The following is a 20,488-nucleotide window of genomic DNA, read 5'->3' as shown; positions in this document are numbered from 1 at the left end:
AATATTGATGAGGATCATTAGTCACTGAACATTCCGCTTCTCTTTCCCTCATCTATATAAAACCTTCATCTTTGTTAAAGGAGGGGGAAAAAACCCATCTGAAGTTATATCTCTGGATGTGTTTTAAAATTAGCCCCATTAGTACATTTATAGATTGAGTAAATACCTATGGGAGCAAACACTGGGCATAAAAATATATATATTTCTATATATCAGCTCTAAGATTGCTGCCACACTGGAGGTAATTGTGAAGTTCAGGTTCATGGCTTTGTGAAGAACCACAGCAGTGGCCCTGGGTACTAAATAAGAGTCACGTTGGCTGCTTGGCCAAGGGGAATTTCACTCACGTTCCTACTTGTTGTTCAGGTTTTTGGCCATGGCTGGTCCTTCTGTCTTCATCAACCTGCTAATGGAGTTCAGATGTATTTAGGGAATACAGATGGAAGGGTTTGGCCAAGACGCAAAAATAGCTTGGGGAGAAAAAGAACGGGACAACAACACAACAGTATTTCACTATTTCTCTACAATAAGAATGGATTGTTAGAAGGGTTTAAGAAAAAAACAGCAAGATACTTTGCTGGGCATTTTGTGGTATCTTTCTGTCAAACCCAACAAAGTCCCGCTTCACTGAGAAATGGGAACGGGTTCATTTTGTTGGTCTGAAACACATCATTTCTTCCGATTTGTCACAATAGCTGTGAAATACCGCTGTTTCGAGGCTCCTTTCTTACGGCAGCGGTGCATCTCCCACCTTGGGACCCGGGAGCGGCGGTGACATTACGTGACCTGACAACGTGCAAGGAAACCAGCGGGGAACAGAGCTTTGAAACTATTTATTTAAGCTTTTTCGTGGCATAGCAAAGCCCCGGGCTCTCTCTTGGAAGCAATGGCTTCCAGATAATTTGAGAAGCTGAGAGAGAATCACGCCACGGTGTCCATGCCAGGAGGATCCACAACATCATCAGAATGTGATTTGATGGCACAGCCAGACCTGTGTGTCCAGGTTTTGCTCTGGTGACCTGCGTCGACTAAGGAATTATTGCCAATAAGGGAGAAGAGCCAAATAACAGACCCCCAGGCTGCAAGAACAGCTCTGAAGAGAGGGGAAAATTAAATATTATCAACAGATAAACAGGCTGGGAGGCAAAATGTGAGGGCGGTGTGGAAATGAGAAAGGCAGAGTCTGTAGAGACAATCCTCGTGTCTCCTTTAACTCGTGCTCCCCTTGCAAAATAAAACAGCTAAGTTACCTTCTCTCTGCCCTTTTTCAGGTGTATTTTAGAGCTTTTCCCCACCACTTGTTGTATTCCTTAGGCACACATCCCATTCCAAATGCCCTCAAGGACCTAACGAGGAGTGCAGGGGCAATACTCAAGTAGCCAAGATATTCTAAACACCCCTAGATGTTGATCTGTGTTTATTAATGCTTAAGATACCTGCAAAACGATGGTACGTGGTTTCCACCTGTCCAGGTTCTCCCGTACGCACCTGAAGGCCGATCAGCAAGAGGAGCAGCTCCCAAATTATCTTACGCTGGCACTTGGTCAGCAGGGAAGTATTATATTCGTTTATTTAAGACCACGCAGAAATAGCTTTCCACAGGGGACCACTGCTCCAATCAATAGACAAAATTATACCCTTGGACCATTAACTGCTACAACAACACTGTTACTATAAAACTCGCGAGCTCGGTACCAGATTTATAGCCAGGATGGCTCAGCTGTGCCACAACCGCTGCAGAAAACTGGAGCATCACCAATAAAAACCCCTCTTTTTGCCCTCTCCAAAGTGGGGGAGAGTGGCAATAAGATGGGGAGGTGTTTCCAACCCTGCCTGGATGGCGTTTTTGCTCAGGTTTCAATCACATCCCTGCCTTGTTTAGCTAGCAGACACAAAAAGCATTGCATGAATATCCGGGAGACCTCAACATCTCTAACTTCTCCAGGGCTTGTTCCATCTTCCTTCTCAAACGCCTCCTGCAGATGAAGAATAAAAGGCTCAATGCAGGTTATACAGGAGGTATCAATCCCATATCGTCCCTAATCAATCCTTAATTATGCCTTTGTGGGAAGAAATAGATGGGGTGAGGAGACCTTCCAAGCCCTGAGGAGACAGCACCTTTATGGGCGATGAGAACAAACCTGGCAATGCCAAGTTCTCACCGCATCCCATGGGGAATTTTTGGACATCAGACAATAACAGACCCACTGCTACAGTGGATCCGAGAAGATTTTTTGCTAGGGAACCTGTAGCTTTGAGCAAAAGCTTGGCAGAAATCCCATTTTCAGGTTGCAGAATGATTCAAAGCCTTGGAGGGCGAATGGTGAGAAGAAGACACCAGGATGCTCAAGAAAACACTCAAGTTGTTTGAGACACCCCTTCCAACATCAGGCCAGAGAATCAAGTGAAGTTCGAGCTTCTCCAGCAGCACAGAGGTTGTTGGTACCTCATAGAGGAGCAAGGTCAGTTTTGGCAGGAATAAGAGGAGCTCTGGCTCAGATTTATCCTCAATACCGAGGAAGATTGACGCTCAGCCTCTGCCGCTGCAGATGTAAAAGCCACTTGAAAGATCCAGATTAAGCATCCCCATAAATTCAAGCAATTCTGAGGCGGCAACCGCCTTGCTGGGCTGCTAACGGGGGGCACGAATCCGTCACCGCATCTCGGTGCCGCGCTCTAACAGGACATTTTCTTGGCAGGGAGCGTTCGCTGAACCCGCTTTGAACCACAGCAGGAGTTCACGCAGAGCGGCATTCGGAGCAAAAGCACAGCCAGCTTTGCTCTGAACAAGCCGCTTCTTCCCCCAAAAAACAGCAGGGGCTCCATCGCAGAGCCCCAGCTGGTTTCTCTCCGGGTGGTAAGAAGAGCCTGTTGTAGGAAGGATGCTCAGCCTACCAAAGGCTTCAATATTTAGGACACGTTTTAAAGCCGAAACCCTGCACCCTTCGGTTTTGCCAGAGCTGCACATTCCCTTTGAGAAGCTATTAAGCAGCAGACGAATCGAGCAACCTTTCATCGACAAGTCACTCGGCCCTTTAAACGATCTCCAAATAGTGTTTTCTTTTTATTGCTTTCTGCAGTTTAACAGCCTCGATTTCCAAGTTACTTCGGCTTATGATAAACTCCAGATCTATAGCGCTTCTATTCTCTTTGGTCTCCCTCGCCCACTTCTTCTTTATGTTTTTATTAAAAAAAGATCCAGGAAAACAGATAGCAGATTAAAAGAGAAACAAATTGAAATGGGTCAAATGTATCTTGCTTAGATGACAGCCACCCTATTAGACACTTTTAAACAGGACAAATAATCTGCTCAGAAGCACAAGTGGGCTTTTACATTTATTCTAAATTACGAACCAAATGACTGCAGCCTCAAATGGAAGCTCTGGCTAATTGCACTAATATGTCACTAATTCCAGCACCAAGAAATGGGGGGAAAACTAATGATTTTCACCATTTTACCAATTATTCAATTTAGACCAAGGTACGTTATGCAAACCCTGGGTTGAGTCGCTTCTCCATTTTGTGATCTATGATAAGTACTGGAATTCCAATTATTAATAATGGAGGAGCTATAATTATTCTAAGGACAGGCATGAGATAATCATAAGCCATAAAAACAGCACAATTCTCTCCCCATGTCTCGCAGAACCAAAACCCATGTGCAGACTGGAGATGTGCCAAACACAAAAACAAAACCTCAATGAGTTTCCCATTTTGAGGTGAATTTTGTCATTTTGGGACCTCCACCTTCCCTTGGAAAGAGACACCAGAGCTTTGCATGAGTCCCAGCGCCTTTAAATAAGATCCCAAACCTTCTGAACAAAATAACCAAGGTGAGGTGTGCAGCTCAGGCTGCAAAACTTTAATTACTCACCCTCCAGGCTCGCAAAACTCCAGGTTTTCCTTACGGTCGCTAACAAACCCCTCTCCTACCACACAGGTCTGCGTTTGCACCTAAACCAGCCGGTACCGAGGAGGCCGCCTGCATATTAAGGTGATTTTAAGCTGCAGCAAAGCAATGAGTAGGGCTATAAACCAAGGAGGGAGCTGAAAAGGGAGAGTTTGTCCTTCCTTGGGCACAGATCATGAACCCTTAGGTGGGTCAGGAGGAGGATGCTGCACAAAGTGCTTCTTCTGTCCCTTTTTCAGCCATGACCACAAGGATGAAGCTCACCCACCGTCCCTGTTGGTGGTTTTATAAATGGCAGCCAAAAGCGGCATAATCGCTGCAGCGATGCTCGCTAACAACTTGAGTTAGACCTGGCGAGAAGTCAAAGGCAACGGAGAGAAGAAGAAAAATAGCAAGATGTGTGGATACTGTCCTTTGGCTACCCCAGAGGGAATAGAAAAACAAGCCTAAATTTTCAGGTTGGTTCAAGATTCTTGTTCTTGGGGAACTCAAGTGACCCACCTCATAGACACCAAAAATCTTGCTCCAAAAATCACAAGCCCAGCATCACCTCTGGTGCATGGTACAAACCTCGAGACGTCCATCCCACGAGCCGTGGCTCCCACCGATGAGCTGATCTGAGGACAAATCCAGCCCCTTCTGAGCAAACAGCACCCTCCTCCCCATTACGTATCTATTTCTGAATGTTAACAAACAGGCAGCAGCATCGGGTTGAGCAGGTTATTAGCAGGATGAATACAGATGGTGGAGGATTAACTTCGAAGCATCTTTATTGCGGGGCCGTCATTCCAGACGGCCCTTCCTGTCTTGGCAACTGTCACTGGGCTTAATTTCACCCCACAACTCACAGCGGGTGATCCCGGCATGCGGACGAGGCGATCGTCAATCACAGCAAAGGGATAAACCTACAGCAGCTACGTTTGAGAAGCATCATCCTGTTCCCCAGCCCATACGCACCTCCAAATCCCACCAAAAAGCGATTCCTCCACGCCAACAAGTCATCTCATGCTTCTCTACCTACGAGCGCGTTTCGGAGGTGTCTTCATTAAGTGACAGCAAGGTTCTAATGATCCCTGTAACTACCCATTTCCACTACGACGGAGACCCCACACCTCATAATTATCTCATTGCCCCACTGCCTACCTCGGCTTTCAGTTCCTCCAGCTACCCTGTAATTATTAATAGGGCTATTCATTAGCACCGCCGCGCAATAAAAAGAGGAAAAGCTCTCACTTGGCACAAATATAAAAGGGAAACTGTCTCTCTCCAAGGTAAGTGGCCCAAAGAGTCTGGCTCAGGTGGTTTGGGGAGGCAATTCCTTGGCTGTACCTCGGCGGATGACCAGACATCTGAAACCCCCCTGGGCTCGCGTGTCATCCAGCGTGGATCCACACTCAAATCCACCAAAACTCTGTGAGGTTGGAGGCCTCTGATTGTTGTCTAGTGAAAACACAAGTCCCAGGCAGTCTTTGTAGCCATGGAAATTCCCCAGCTTTGGTTTTTTGGGTTTCTTTTTTGGCAGATTGTACCTTTAAATGTAATGTTTAAACGTAATGGTCCTGCAGCCTGCGGAGGCCAGAAACTGCGCATTGTCAGGCAGGGACACTTTGTTCCCTTTCTCACACAAAAGCTTTTACTTTTGGCTTTTCATGTCTCTTTGTTCTCTCCACACAAAAGCCACGTTCTGCCTGAAAAGGGGGCTCACTCCGGAGGGAGATGGGGGGCTTAGAATCCATGGCGGGGGTTCAGGAGCTTCTGTGAACCAGCCTAGAGGATCGGTGGGATGTCCTGCTGTGTCCACGGGTTCTGCCAGCTCTTGAACACACTCTGAGCATCCCTGGGGTGCTGCAAACTCTGACACCCCATGAACATCCCCAGGGTGCTCCTGCCCACCTGAGCACAACCACAGGAGCCTTCTTCAAGAGGCTTGAGGGGCAGGAAGGTATCGAGATGGAGATTGTACCTTCTCACGCCGCTCAGATGAGACTTTGCCACCCGTCCTCCCAAGAGGCAGTCCCTTCCTTTTAAAAACACGCACTAATCAATGTTTCAAAAGCATGTGGTAATTAACAAGCATGAGGTGAAGCCTTGCAAAGAACTTTCCCCATGTTATCAGCTCAGCATCGGGGCTCCTGGGAGCCTGAACGAACCTTTGATCTTCTAACTGATATTTGAGCCGTAAACTCGCCTCTATGAGAGAGTTTTACCCCGTGAAGGCTAACACAGCTTTTACTCTCATAAAGACAAGGCTTCCTGCAAGAGCAGATCCCAAACAAGGACTAAATCCACGTCCGGATGGAGTTTATGGTCCCCAGAGTAACCTCACAGGTCGACACATTCTCAAGATCCTCCCATCTCACAGAGCTGTTGGATATTTCATCTTTTCCCAAGATGGTTCTGCACCAGGGGTTGCTCCAGAAAAAGGAGCCAAGCAATGAAGCTACCAGAAGGAAAAAAAATGCCAGTTCTTGTGACCGTAAATAGTTTTTGTTTAGTTATTACGCTTCATAATTATTTATGATATTTCTATGGATTAATCAATGCTCATAAAGTACTTGGGGGATGACTGGAATATAAAACAGGGAAATCTCAGCGAGATCTCCGACAGAGTGCAGGGGTTTGACAGGCAACGGAACAAGCTGGAAAGACGCTGAAAACAGGTTCTCTGGATGTGTCAGGCTGAGGCACTACCACTCAACTATAAATGCATAAACCACTCAACTAGAATAAAATGAGTAGATGTACTGATTGCTGGAAGACCTTCCCATGTGACAAATCCTTTTTGTAAGAAAAAAACAGATTTTGGGTGTATGAAACTAATAGACTTGTGTTCTTCTATTGCAGCTTCACACATGGGGCTTCCCACATCCACACCTACGAAGATGTTTCAGAGATGGAAGGAGAAAGAGTTTTCTCCTTGGTACGAACAAGAACCTGGTGTGTTCCTACTTCGCAATGAGATCGCTAAGGAGAAAGAAGGGATAGAAGGTGGGGAATCCGCTCACCTTCAGTCATCCTGCGGTACTTCTCCTTGTACATGAACCCCAGCACTAGGCAGCATCCTCTTCCCGGGAGCCCCAGTTCTGCAAGAGAAGAGAGAGCGACGTTAGGAGACGGGGCTGGGGACAAGAGTGAGGACACAGGGACGCTGCGGCGAGCAAAGAAGAGAAGTCCAGCTTGGGGCACCTCGTGAAAAGCAAGTGACCCTCTAAAGCGCCAGAGTCCGAGGAGGCACACGCCTTTGGTATTTGGATTTCTTAATGGGGCTTTCTGACCATGGGTAACAAGCACAGCGAGATCTGAAGGCGGCTTTTTCCAGAAGTAGGCTGCGTGCGTGCGCGCTCTCCCCATGCGGCAAAGAGCTCGACTTCTTCAAACAAATCCTCCCTCATCGCAGCGGAGAAAAACGAAGGTACCACGTCCCCGATGCTGCTGTCTGCGGACCTGCCAAGCTCCTCGGGGGGCTGTGCGCTCTGCAGAGCCACGCTGATCAAAGCCCCTTTGATGTTTGCTTGATGTGGCCGTGGTCCCTTCAGAGCCCCCTCTAAAGACTCCCCTTGGGAGTGTCGCAAAGTTGTGCCGCCCGCGAGAGGGTTGAGGGCACGGTAACAGCTCCGGATAAAGCCCAGCAGCCTCGGCGTTTAGCACCGCGATGCAAACTTGGGTTTGAATTTCAGATCTGGGCTGAAGGCGGAGGAAGAGGAGAAGTGCTCACCGCAGCGTGGTGACGTGCAGGGAAGACATGCGGATTTACCAGGGTACATACACATTACCCCTCCGTGATACTGGTAGCTGCAGAGGGGTTAGCATCCTCCTATTGCACACAGGGCAAGAATCAGAGCCTAAATGCAGAAAAAACTGATTTCTTTCTGATGCCAGGACACTCAGGGTACAAACGACTTGCAAGAGCAGCTCCTGATCCTAAGGCTCCCGTCGGGGAGACATCGGCATCTAACTGAAATAAATCCATGTAAGTCCCACTGAAGTCAATGTCCAGACAAAAACAAGTTTCTAGAGGTGCTTAGAGTGAGCTGAGATTTCATTGCCCCCCTAAATCCACATCATTACCTGAAGAAAAATAGGCATCTCCAGAAAGCGACGTGCACCCCCTACCCAGGACACTTTGGAGGTGTTTGCAGCGCCTAAGAGGTGGTGACTCAGATGTCGAAAGATCAGACAAATCAGGGCAGATGAATCAACCATCCCCATCCTCAGCCATTTCTTGAATCAGAGTCCTAATTAACAGGAAGAGGTAAACACCAACCACCTCCTGTCTCGGATGCTAACGTGAGAACCAGCGCTCTCACTCCACGGCACAGAGGTGACATTATCTACCATCCCCATACGTGCAAATACACCAAAAAAAGCGTTGAATTGCAGACTGGATGCCTCTAAAACCCCTGACTGCTGCCAGGGCTGCTGGTTTTAGCCAAAGGATGTTTAACATGTTTAGCACAAGTTTAGCGCGATAACTAGAATCGATAAGACCTTGCTGAACTCTGAGCGGGGTTTCTGTGAGGGGTTGTCTATGAAATAAAAGAAACCCAGGTGCACGTGGCCAGAGAGATGCGAACCTGCCGATAGTTCACACACAGCCTGCGAATCAGCCCAGAACCTTTGTGTCTTTATTGATAGGACAGCAAAACCGCATTGATTCCTATCGAGCCTTCACCGAGCACCAAGGTATCAAAGCATAATTAAAACAACACAATTAGATTAGCGTCGCACAAGGCGGCACAAGCGGAGCTGAGCAAGGCAGCATTCCCTTCTTACTAATTCAGAATATGTGGATCTTTTCCCAGGTGCACAGACCTGGTGTGATGGGACCGTCATGTTCTCCATCTCCAAACGTCACCAAGAGCCTCCTGAACCAAAGCTCCCATCGGGCAGAACATCGGCATCTAACCAAATGAAAACCACATGTGCAATCCCGCTCAACTCCAGACTCAGACTAAAGATAGTCAGGGCTGAGCCACGTGGGCCGGATCCAGATTAAATCAGGGTTATTACCCATTTGGAGCCTGGACCAGCACACACCAGTACAGGTGTCTGTCTCCCATTCGCCCCCCTGAGGGATGTTATAATTAATGCTTATAAACCACTTTGATATCCCACGATGAAAGCAGCTATACAAGAACACCACTCTATAATAATTCATACCATAAATTTGCGAGAACATGCAAAAATCTTCATAGCTGAAGGCGCCTTTAAATACTTGAGAGTGCCTTTAAAAGGTAAAATACTTCAAGAAGCCGCTTCTGCCTAAGGACATCTCCCCACTTCATGGCTTTTAGTGGTTACCTAGAGCTAAAATAGTTCCGCAGATACGCAGAATTTTAAATGTTTTGGCTGAGATATCACTGAAAACAGAATATTTTAACCCATGCGTGTCTCCCATCACCCAAAACAAATCCCATCCAGTTCCTTGCAATCGCATTTGATTTTTCACAGCAGAGTTCAATGAGTTACAGTTGAAGTTTATCATCCCAAGCGCTTTGAGGTGCGAGCTTCAGTCTGGAAAATACCTGGCAGAATAGTGGTTTCCTACTCGCTCAAAAGCGCCTGCGTTAATCCACCTCCAAACCTGCTGAGAGCCCACTTAGACAAAGCACGAGCCACAATTAAGGGCAGCCAGTGACAACGAAGCAAAAGCCAATTCAAAGAACCAAGTTCAGGGTCTTCTACAAAGGGATTTTTTTAATGCATAGACAAAACGATTTCCCTCCGCTGGCCCAAAGTATGGAATCCTCCTCCTTTTTGCTCGCTTCTCCCATCATATGGAATTTTCTTACCCAATTTCAAGGCAATTTCTCTACCCACAACTCAGAGGGGGAAATAAGTTTCTCATCAACGGGTGCAGAAAGGGCTAAAGCCACAAAGCCATAATAAAGGTTTATTATCGGAGCTGTAATGTGTACTGTTGTGGAGCTGTATCCCACCAGGAATGATAATAAACGTTTAATAGTTCAATAATACCTGTTTAATAATTTTTCAGCTCATCCTAATTGCAAGTTTATTAAAGAACGATAAACTTTCTAATAATTGCAAAGGCCTAATTGCAATTCCATTGCTTATTTAATATTGAGTTAATTATATTGCAACTAAGCTATATTTTCCCATACATATTAAATATCAATTAGCTGTTTTAAACTATTGATTTGTATTTAATTAACTATGCTATTATATACCAATTAAGCTCTTATAAGAGAAGCAAAAACAGCTGGTCTCTTATATTAAATTTTCCAAACTTTGTATTAACATGTTTTTCTTCCACAGAGGTGGCAATTTGCTGTCATAAACACTTTTTCGGTCGCATGTTACACGCGTGAGCTTTGTTCTGAACATCGTTTCAACATTATTTGCCAAATAATCCAAATTACCACCACATTTCAGCAAAGAGCAAACGGATCCTTCGGCACATCATTTCTATATTACGCTGTTAAGTCTGCAGAGCAATTCGAGATCCTCAGAGATGAAAAAGTGCTACACAAATGCAAGTTATTATTAAATCTGTGCCTGGTTAATTTAGAAAAATGTACTAAAAACAACTGAGAGGGGTCCCAGATGAGAAAATAGGCACATTATTGCTTCAAATATGAATGAACCAGAGATCGGTGTTAAATGCTGGAGTTTTATTCTATAGCGCTCTGCAGAAAAGTTGCATTTATAAACCCATTTATTGTGTTATGTACTTGTGAACCACCTTGTCATCCATTTATTGCCCAAATAAAAATCTTAAGAGCAGAGGATTAGCCCTGTGGGACACAACCCGAGTTGTAAGAACCCATCAGCAGAGGAAACCTGATGGAGCGGAGGCATTTGCTCCGACATGGAAAAGGTGACTGTGCCAAAGGGCAACATTCTGCCCACCTCAACCTCTGCAAGTCCTGTCCGGATTAAAGAGACAAGGTATTAAAGGCAGAGCTTGCAGAAACCCCGCCTATCTTCTGGTTGAAGACTTTGGAGCAGCCAAGTCTCCTTTCTTGCCGATGCGCGAAGACCAACTCAACTTTGATAGAGGAAAATTCCCCTGCAATGGAAATCCTCTAAAGTACCTTAAGACCTAAATTTACCTTAAACAAAGGGAACTTCTGGTGATGAAGCTTTGAGGCTCCTTAAAATTTCTACCGAACATTCCTTGGGTTAAAAACTGTAATAGAAAATGAGGGGAAAACTGGGGTGTGCGTATTTTCATTGAGGTTGTTTCAACGCAGAGCTGCCCAGGGGAGGTTGTCTCGGACAAAAGGCAAATGCCGTGAAATATCACAGTCCAGTGGAATCCGGCTCCTCGAGGTGCTTTGGAAGGCACCAGCACCAAAAGCTTCAGGGGGAAGAGCAAAGAAGCAACACAGCAAGGGACTCTGCCCAAGAACGAGCTCGGCCCCAGCAGCAGACAATTAAAAGTGGTTTCTTAGCAAGAAACATGACTTGCAGAAGAGAGGAAAAAAGAGAGCAGGATTCACACTGCTGAGCAAAGAGAATTATTTCTGTGTTCCCTGGCTAAAGAAGGAGAAAGAAAAGACACCTCCAAGGCGAAACTCAGCACTGCTGTGTCCTGAAGAGCTTTTCTGATTTTCTTTAGTGGCAACACAGAGACTTCGGTCCCTAAAGTTCAGTACATGGAATCTGTGCTCCCCACTCCCCTCCATGGCTGGAATTCCTTTTCTGAACCTCCAACAAACACGTCCTATTTGAGGAGCATCCAGCAAGTGCAGAAGAATCCTCATAAACCTCAAATCCAGGCATTCTCTGCATTTTTCTTTTTAATTTCCCCTGAAATAAAGAAGTCAGAAGGATCTGCTGTAGGGAAAAATAATCTACCCCAGAGTAAGGGAAGTGGCTTTCAGTACTTGGAGCTTCTTGCATGAACGGCTTTTGTACCTTTGGATGCAAAAATATGTGTTTATACCAGCCAAATAATCCAAAATGCTTTGCTGAGGTCTTTTGGCAGCCAATTCCATGACACCTCACCTGCAGGAAAAAGTATCTTTCCTGTATTTCCAGTTGTAAAACTCCTAACTTTCACAGTGTGCTTGTTTTATTAGAAAGCAAAGCAAATACAAGGTTGTGTATAAACAGAGCCTGCTAGTAATAATAAATCAACTCCTATTTTGCACTAATGAGAGCTCAGATAGGACCAAGATCCACACGTTTTGATTCCTTAGGGAAGCTCTAAAAGCAGAACTGGTGTGAACCGCCACTGCTCCACCAGGAGAAGGCGGCGATGGGAACGCTTTGCAAAGAGCCTGGGACGGCCCCACGTGCTCTGATGGGTCCTGGACACATTGGAGAGGAAAAGAATAATAAGAAGAACACCGGTGCTGTTAAGGTCAGGTCTGTTGTGGCGCTTTGGATCAACTACGGCGCCTTCTTGCATCTGAAAATGACACAACTGCTAGAGATGGGGAATCCCACCATCCGGCTGTTACCAGGAAATCACGCTCCATCCTTGCAAACGTCGTTACAGAAGCGCACAGAAGTGCATCTTTTAATTAAATTGCATTTGCCCATTACCGCACAGCAGGGTTGAAATTCTTGTGCGTCTGAGACTTGCTGGGCAGACACAACCATCTCCACCAGGAGACCAGTGACAAGAACAAGTCACCTTGGTGGGACCCCCAACCACAGGTGGACCCCTGTTTCCTCCTGAACTATTTAAACCTCACAGAAATTTGAATAAGAGTTGAGGCACATAAATAGCTTGAGCAATCTCACAGTGGTGTTACTAAACCATTATGGATGAGTAATTCAGCCAAGGGAGCTGCAATTTGAGATTAATCCCAGCTGGAGGTGCATTTGCTGCAGTTCTGACTCTTCCCCTTCCATTAAAACACGGAGAGGACAGCAGGAAAATTGGTTGCTACCCTCCGCCAACGAACAAGGCACCGATGACAGCGAAGGGTGAAAGCCACAAGACTTAAGGGGTTATCTAATCACCCCATCTCTGTCCCTTTCTGCAGAAAGGCTGCTCTGATTGAGGCATTGAAGCTTCGCAGCGCGCTGGCTTCAGCCACGCTCGGCAGGAGGGGAAAAGAAAGCGGGTGGGCAAATTTCAGGCGGCGGGAGGCTGATTGCTGCCCTGCCCAGCCTGCGGCCCTCGGGGAAACAAATCCAGCCCCAACAGCTGCTGCTTCTGTTTGAGTCCCACCATTCCAGGGAAGCCACAGAGCACCCACCCCTCACGTTGCAGCAGCCTAAATCTTTAATTCTGCGATATTTTCTTGTCTCCTCTTTCCCCTTTTAGAGCGCTACTGGTTTCCCGATCGACCAGAAAACTCACGATTTCTGCAACTGGTCCTGCTGGCCAGGTCTCAACACCACAAACGCTTTGCTGGCGGTGCCCCAAAAAAAGGCAAGGAGTTCACACCGCATTCAATAATTCCTCCAGTCCTACAGATGCAATTATCACAGGGAAGAGGTTAGAAGGTAAACAGGGGAATAAGGGAAGGACTCAGCACCCTGCTTGTGCCCTCCAGCATGCGCAAGCCGCAGGGAGCTCTTGTATTCCGCAGTTCCCCCTCCTCATGACAAACCTTCCCCCAAATTAAGCCCCAGCTCCCAGCCAATGCCAATACCTGCCTTTACACACCTCCACATATTACACCAAACCCTATAACTTATTGCAAGCAGCTCGGTTTCCACTGCCCGGAGACACCAGCCATAACTTGAACGATACGTGAAAACAGCTCCCCTGCTTCCCCCAGCACGCGCTCTCTCCATCCCATTAAAAGTAATGGGGTGAGATCGTCCAAGCCCATTACTTTCAATGGTTTCGCTTCAGCCAGACAACTTAAAACTCCCGTATCACCCAAACGGGAAGCAGGGCAGCTCTGAAACTCCCCACTTCGTTATTGCATCACATGTTCCAGCTTGCCAGGGTTTAATTGGAACGAGAGCCAACCCTGCACTTGGGTTTGCTAATTGCTCGCGCCGCTGACAAACGTCTCCTTGCTCAGCAGCTTTTGGTGTTTCAAGGCGCGGGGTTTTATAAAACAGTTAAAAAAAAAGAAGAAACACATGCAAACGCAGCCACAGGAGGGGTGCTTTATGAAGCTCTTACGTGCTCCAACATTCAGCTGGTGTTGGAGGGAAAGCGGAATTGCGAGAAATATTACAAAAAGCGAAGCGCAAATCATATATTTAAGACTCATCACGGCAGCTGTAGTTTGAGTACTTCTGAACTGTAATCCTAATAATACACTGAGGATAGAGACAGAAGTCAAACCACTTTGCCTCCATGACGCTTTGATGTTACAACACACTCAGAAAGCTGTGCAATCAAACACGTTTTTGTGGGTGCCTGAGGAACCCCATTTCTGACCTCGTCTTCTGCTCTGGTTTCATAAACACCTTCACCACATAAAGCCACGTGCCAGCTGGGGAAGAGACCCATAATGACACATCCAAGACATCAAAACAACAACAACCATCTCAATACCTGGGCAAAAAATAAGTGGGAAGAGCCAATGAGTTAAATGGTTGACCAAGTTGCCAAGATGACACTTGGAGCCAAACGATGGGAATTTTGAGTCAAAACCAGACTTCTCTTGCCCCTGACCTTCACAGAGGAGACAACGCTCGATGTTGTGCTGTGCTGCGATGCCGAGTTTATCTGCCACCGCTTCAAAGATGTTCACGTCTTGCTGCTCGCGGCCCCATCCAACCCAGGACAGATTGTCATAAATATTTCAGCGGCTGGAGCAGAGTGCAGCAACTGTGTGATGAGCATCTTTTTCTCCGCTGCACATTTCGTCTGTAAACTAAGATTAAATACCTGGAGGGGGGAAAAAAAAGCCGCAGGGAAAAAAAATAGATAACATTAATATGTTTTCGCTGCAGAGTTCACATGAGTGAGCAAACGGTTCAGATCTGTGGTCGGGGAAACTTGTGGGGGGAAGATTTCCCCACGTGTTGATTAAAGTTCTGTGGTTTTCACCAAGATATTCCTTCTGTTGGTGTGTCTGCACCTTGGGGTTCGGATGACCAGGGCAGAAAGGTCTGTGGTCCCCCAAAAGTGAACAACGGGAGGAGAACTGCTCTATTACCCACTCAGGTTTGAAGTCTCAACCCATTTAAACCACATAAAACCTATTCCAGTCGCCTGTCAAGCCTCAGGGACCTCACTTTCCTGCGACCCCAGGCAGAGATAAACCGAAGGAATTAATTTTATGTATTGCTCGGGAGATTAGGGATGGTGCCAGCTGTTGGGAAAGAGAAGAAATCATCAGCTACAAGTGCAGCAACCATCAAAATGTTGTTGTTCATCAGTGCAGCACAAGCACCGGGCCAGTGTTGCCAATAAGGCACCTTGGATGGCGAGCATCTTAGATCACCGTTTAAACAAAAAAAATCAACCAAATAAACAATAAAAAAGCCCAAGAAAAGATAGAACCATGCACAAACCTCTCCCCCTGAGCCCAGAGAGTGCACAGAACACAACGGCCTTGCCCAAATCGCCAAAAAGCAAGAAGATCTGCAGGATTTCTGATGGCACTGCCCGCCTTTCAAAGGGCATTACACACCAGCGTTCTAATCAATAATGTATTATATCCTCTGTGTCTTATATCCTCATGTTTATTGCGTGTAAATAGGGGTTTACAGTGATCTGAGCACGTTCATTTAACATCCCATGTACGGGATGTGCCAGCCATCCTCTCAGGACCTTCGGGAAATGAAATGATGCTCCTTCCACAAAACCATCTTTGGGAGAGAAATGGGGAAAGAAAGGAGGAAAGAAAAGAAAAAAGAATAAAACAAGGCTGAGGTAGATAGATCAGAGAGACTGCGCGTGGAACAGAAAACGGAGTAAGCGTCAGCGCTGGGATTCAGAGTCACGTCAGTATTATTGAGAAAGGAATGTTAAATATCGCTCTCATCTCCAGTCCAAGGTGCTGCTTCTGGGAGGAAAAGGTTGGGGGAAGAAACTTTTCCTTGAAAAGCACTGGCACACCTATGCAAAGTTCCTTTACATTTGATCTGCAGCACAAAGAGGGGAACAGAGGGATATCATCCTCTGCGGCTAAGATGAAAACATAAAGAGGACTTTTATCCCAGATCCACTTATCTCAGGAGATAAATTCTGCTCCTGCTCGCGGCCAGTCGATGTTTTCCAGGTGGATAGCTTTCTTGCTGGCAAAACGAACAAAGCAATCAAAATAATTTGCTAATTCATTTCATACTATTTTTTTTTTAAGTCTAAACTGCATGTTAAAACAAATCTGAGTAACCCGGTGTGTTGTGTCGACATTTCGTCCAACGGATATCAAAGCGATATTGAAATTCTTTATTGTTTCTTCAAATATGTTACCGTACCAAGCCCAGCAGCTGCACAGTGCTTCCCAGAGGGAAAGCCACACCACACTTAAATTGAACAGCCACGTATGTTTTCTACAGGATGGTGACAGCTTAAAGATCTCCTGACACCTTTTGGAACAGCACGACTCAAGTGCCTTTGCCTGTTCATCCCGAAACACCTCAGGATGGGTGGACATGACCCTGTTCCCACCTTCCAGGTGAAGCCACCAGCCAAAAATGAAATAGCTCGTTCAAGCCAAGTTCTTGATCAATGGAGCAGTTTGGGAGAACATTCAGCTATGTGTCTGTAGAAATAGAAGGTCTGAGCAGCTTTACTGGTCGGGTTATCCCACTGTACGTGCCCTGCCTACCATCCTCTCAAGCTCAACTTGGTATTTCCATCTCAAGGAAAGGAAAATCATGCTTCCGTGCCATAAATAAGCCTCTAGAGCAAACCTCTTCCTCCTGGCTGTGCCAAAAGCTCCTCATGCAGCCTCATTTGTGTTATTTACTCATAGTTTAGCTGGGAAGGAGCAGAAGCATCCTTTTTTTTTCCTTCCAGGAGGATGCAGAACCACATTTTCAGCATGCACGAGGCATTCCAAAGCACTACGGAGGAGCTCCCCGAGCTCATCTGCCTTGCCATTAAACAGCTGCCACGTTCCACCTCGCAACTTCCCGCAACTCAGCAAAAAACACCCGACAACAAAGGAGCCCTGGCACAAAAATAGCTAAAATACCCGAAAATACTGGAGGAAACAGACAGGCGCCCATCGGTCAACAGCTGCGCGTGGCTTTGGCACCGTCCCTCGCTGGAAGATGCCGTGTTAGAGGAAGCAATGATCATCATCGTTAAATGTCTTCATGGAAAGCAGGCATCTGTTTTCGGCATTTAGCTGATGAAATAAATAAGGGTGCTTGTGGCAAACATGAAGGGAGCAAACGTGATGCAACTGCAGAAACCAGATCATAGTGTCCACCCCTCTCATCACCTCCCACACATCGGGGCACCCACATCACCCCAAAAACCACTCGTGCATCCCTACCCTTTGGATTTGTTCATTTAAACCACCAAAGCTGAGGTATCAAGGCTGTTCTACCCTTTAAAAAAAGGTGCAGAGCCTCAGAGATGCTCATTTAACATATTCCTGCCTTCTAGATGGCTTTTACTTTTCACTAAACTCAAAGTGCAGTACAATATATGTGACTGATTAGGCCATGTAATACACTTCCCGCACATTTAGATTAGAAATGATTATGACTTAAATAAAATAGCTGAACACAATTCTTACTGCCATCTATTTTCTCCCCCCGCTCCCCTTTCAAACACAAGACAGCAAATGGGAGGCACAGAGCAAGACAAGAATAAAGACACCAGAATCCAGTCCTTGCCCTGCATCTTGTGCCAGGGCAGCAGAGGGCCAGGAATGCAAGTTTAGATACAAAACAGCGCCTTTCACCTCCATTTTTTCATAACTATCCTCCCAGAGAAGCCCCTTTTCTGCAGCAAGATGTCCCCTCACCTGTGTGACAGTGACACACACCTGTGTGCGACAACCAGGAGGTTGGAGGGGACAGACAGACATGCTGAGGTTTATCTTGGTACCGCCAAGCCCAGCAGTGGATTTCCATTGTTCCAAGCTATGGGACACCAAGGGAAAGCCTTAGGAAAGAAACTTAGCCACCCACACAGGGGGAAGATGACATTTTGGGGAGATACAAGCGGTGTTACAGCTCTGCTCGGCCTTGGATTGAACAGGTTTAATGAAGTTTAAGTATCTGACCTCAGGGGGGCCCCAATACCCTCCTGCTCTCTAAGCCACGATTAGAGTGAAGCAGGTACAATCCACTGCAGATTCTGCTGTCCCCTGTGTCCCCGAAAAGCCACCCTGAGCCCCTCATCACACAGACACCTTGTCCTGCAGAAAATGGCTCCTGTAGAACTTGTGCTTCCCCTCTCAGCCTTGCAAGGACCAGCATCTGCCCCACATCACAGCACGTGATAAGCCCAGCTCAAGAACAGCAAGGTCTTGGGTAAATTTGGGGCTGGATTATAGACTGTTGCTAACCTTCTGAAATGAAGGTCGGCGCTGCTGCTTTGGGTTGTGATTTCCTTCCATTTATATCTTGATGGCAAAGCGATAGGGGACGTAATTACCACCCACAGGCTGCAAAAACCCAGGAAAAGAGAAGACGGATATAAGAAGAGAGGGAAAGAGGGGTGTCAAGCAAGCCTCATAAGATTCTATTGCGAAGAAAGGTTTCCAGTGTATTGTCAGCAGCCTGGGCAGGGGAGATGCAACCAGAGCAGCTCCAATGATGCCTGACAAGAGCTCAGATGTTTTTAAGAGATTACAGAGGTGATTGCAGCAAACTCTTGTGATCCTGCAAGACAACCCAACGTTGGAAGCGACCCAAACCCCACCTTTTTGCTGCTACACGGCGCTTCAAATCCAGGGGCTGCCGAGGGCAAACAACACAGCAAATCCTCAGGAAAAATAGAGCAGCAAATCCCTTTCCCCCCCGCTCCCCGCAAAACCAAAACAACACTAAATCCAGCCCACCGCAGCTTCAACAAGTCGTCATAAAAAAGCAGTTTATTTGGAACAGGTATTTCCATTCTAGAAGCTGGCGAGTCAGCCCCAGAATACCCCCCACAGTCAGCAACCCCCTGAGGGAATGCAGCCACAGGGCAGCGTCACCCCAACCACTGCACCTCAGGACTGTGGAAACCACAAAGACCACACGTTTTTTGCAGCAAAATGCACATTAATACCCTTCCTCAAAGGTTTTTAGACAGAGGATGGCGACTATTTTCACACAGTATTTTGCAGGAGGGAAGGAAAATGGTACCTGTGCTCCATCATGCAGACCCCGGTCTTCCCACCACGGCCACCATCTTGTTTCCTCACCATGAGGCCCATCAAATCGCCTCAATTCCCCTCCAAAACCACCCCTAACGTGGCCACAACCACCCCAAGCAACCTCTCCCTCAGCAAAACAGAGGGGAAGGGCAGGGGGAGGAAGCTAGAAGAGCTGCCCCAGGGCCCTAATTAGCTGATTAGTGGCACCTGTGTCTAACAAGCAGCCCACACCCACTGGGAACCTTCCAGGACCTTCTGTCACTGGTGGCAAAAATCAACACAAAGAACACCACAACAGAAACACTGGAGAGAAAAACAACTAAATGAAAATCAAGAAAGCCCCTTTCCCCTCTCTTCAGAGAGCTGGGGGCTGAAGGCATCTACCCTAGGATGTCCCCCACCATTGTTGACAGGGTCCTTAGAAAGGGGAAAATTGGGAAAACTGGGAAAATGGAGATCAGTTACCCAAAAGCTCCTCTGGCAGGGCTCATCTCTTTGAAGAACTAAATAAAACACTCACTTTATTTTCTCTGCCTTAGCTGTTTCATCTCTTCCTTGGCCTTTCTTCTCTCACTCGCTCTCATTTTTTGAAGGATGGTGGTTTTTTCACGAAGGTTCTGGCCTCATTTTTGGGGGGGTGTGTTTTTCTCATTTCCTCCCCTGGAAGTCGAAATTTCGCCATTGCTTTACACATAACTCAGCGTCTTTTTCCCATTGTTCCAAAATTTACCACCATTTCCACACCTACGCAACACTCGCAGCTCCCCCCATACACGGCACATAGCCATACACACAGGAATAAGCATCTTTTTACCCTCTTTCAGTACCTGGTTTTCTGGTTTTATTTTAAGAATACTGACCTTTTTCACTACCTGGTTTCTATTTTTGCTGGGAATCACATTTATTGCATTACTACGCTGTATTTTCCATACTGCTTTTAAGCCATTCTCTAACTGAACATTCCTCTGGGTCTCCAAGTCGCCCCCAAACCATCTCTCTCTATAGTTGTTCCTTTCTATGCCATTATGGGAGCCAACAGTTAATATTCCACTTTTCCCTCCTTGCATGCATGAAAACGCCCGGAACGGAGCTGAAAACAGAGATTCTGACCAAAGCAATGTGATTAGAAAATGCAGATGTTTTTCTCCTCCCTGAAGCGCCAGTGATTGGAGTCAGGTCTGCGTCACCTCTCTGTCAAGAAACTGCCTTCGATGCTGCTTTTAATGAAGTTTGTTTGATTGATTGCTCCCTACCCTTCCAGGGATGCCGCTGTCACCCCAGCTGGGTGGGTTTTGGCAGGAAGGTTCAGCCCACGCCAGCCGGGGGCTCATCTCTCGGCTGAAATTTCCTACCTTAACAGCCAAGATCCGCAGCACGAGCAAAGTGACAAGTTTGAGCTGCCGTCAGCAGAGGAACCGAC

At 46.7% G+C, this 20,488-nt stretch overlaps 1 protein-coding gene across 4 annotated transcripts in view; it reads right to left on the bottom strand.

The window, feature by feature from the left end:
• The window catches only part of KIRREL3 (kirre like nephrin family adhesion molecule 3), a 218,647-nt gene that overhangs the window by 54,762 nt on the left and 143,397 nt on the right, over positions 1-20,488 (bottom strand). For 3 of the 4 annotated variants that reach the window (XM_071798881.1, XM_065855680.2, XM_065855682.2), the window contains one exon: positions 6,916-6,993. The exons of the other annotated variant lie outside the window; for it this stretch is intronic. In XM_071798881.1, the coding sequence (XP_071654982.1) occupies positions 6,916-6,949 (34 nt within the window). In that variant the 5' untranslated portion in view covers positions 6,950-6,993. The remainder of the gene's footprint in view (positions 1-6,915; positions 6,994-20,488) is intronic. 4 annotated transcript variants of the gene reach the window in all.

Source organism: Patagioenas fasciata, chromosome 24 (assembly GCF_037038585.1).
Source record: "Patagioenas fasciata isolate bPatFas1 chromosome 24, bPatFas1.hap1, whole genome shotgun sequence".
Classification (NCBI taxonomy): Eukaryota; Metazoa; Chordata; class Aves; order Columbiformes; family Columbidae; genus Patagioenas; species Patagioenas fasciata.
The sequence above is the reverse complement of the archived record's forward strand: the minus strand, read 5'-3'. Positions and strand labels throughout refer to the sequence as shown.